At 54.2% G+C, this 321-nt stretch overlaps 1 protein-coding gene across 1 annotated transcript; it reads right to left on the bottom strand.

The window, feature by feature from the left end:
- Positions 1 to 3: 3 nt before the first annotated feature.
- On the bottom strand, positions 4 to 315 carry LOC107682040 (heat shock protein 30-like; the record flags this gene model as incomplete). The annotated part of the gene is made up of 1 exon (XM_016478432.1): positions 4 to 315. A coding segment is annotated over exon 1 (312 nt), but the record flags the coding sequence as incomplete, so codon positions are not given.
- Positions 316 to 321: the final 6 nt, after the last annotated feature.

The raw sequence follows: 321 nt of genomic DNA, 5'->3' as shown, positions 1-321 counted from the left end.
CAGCTTCCTGCGCACCTGTCTGACTGACAGTTCTTCTGGGGAAAAGTCTTTAGTGTCCAGCGTCAAAGCAAAGCCGCTTCCCTCTTTCTCCATTGTGCAGGCGATTGGGTAGATCTCCTGCGAGGGAGGCATCTGCTGGATCTCCTCAAAGATCTGGTGCTGAAGTTTCTCCAGCTGCTCCAGGCTGCTCTTCAGCTCCTGCAGTTCCTCTCCGTGTCTGTAAAGAGATGTGATCTCCGGCCAGAGGCTGCGCACTGGCCAGTCCATTCCCATGAATGAGCTGAGGGAAGGCTGGAATCCATGCAGGCTCAACATTTTCAG

The sequence above is a fragment of the Sinocyclocheilus anshuiensis genome, unplaced genomic scaffold (assembly GCF_001515605.1).
Source record: "Sinocyclocheilus anshuiensis isolate Anshui unplaced genomic scaffold, SAMN03320099.WGS_v1.1 C31281967, whole genome shotgun sequence".
Taxonomy (NCBI): domain Eukaryota; kingdom Metazoa; phylum Chordata; class Actinopteri; order Cypriniformes; family Cyprinidae; genus Sinocyclocheilus; species Sinocyclocheilus anshuiensis.
This window is presented reverse-complemented; position numbering and strand designations above follow the sequence as displayed.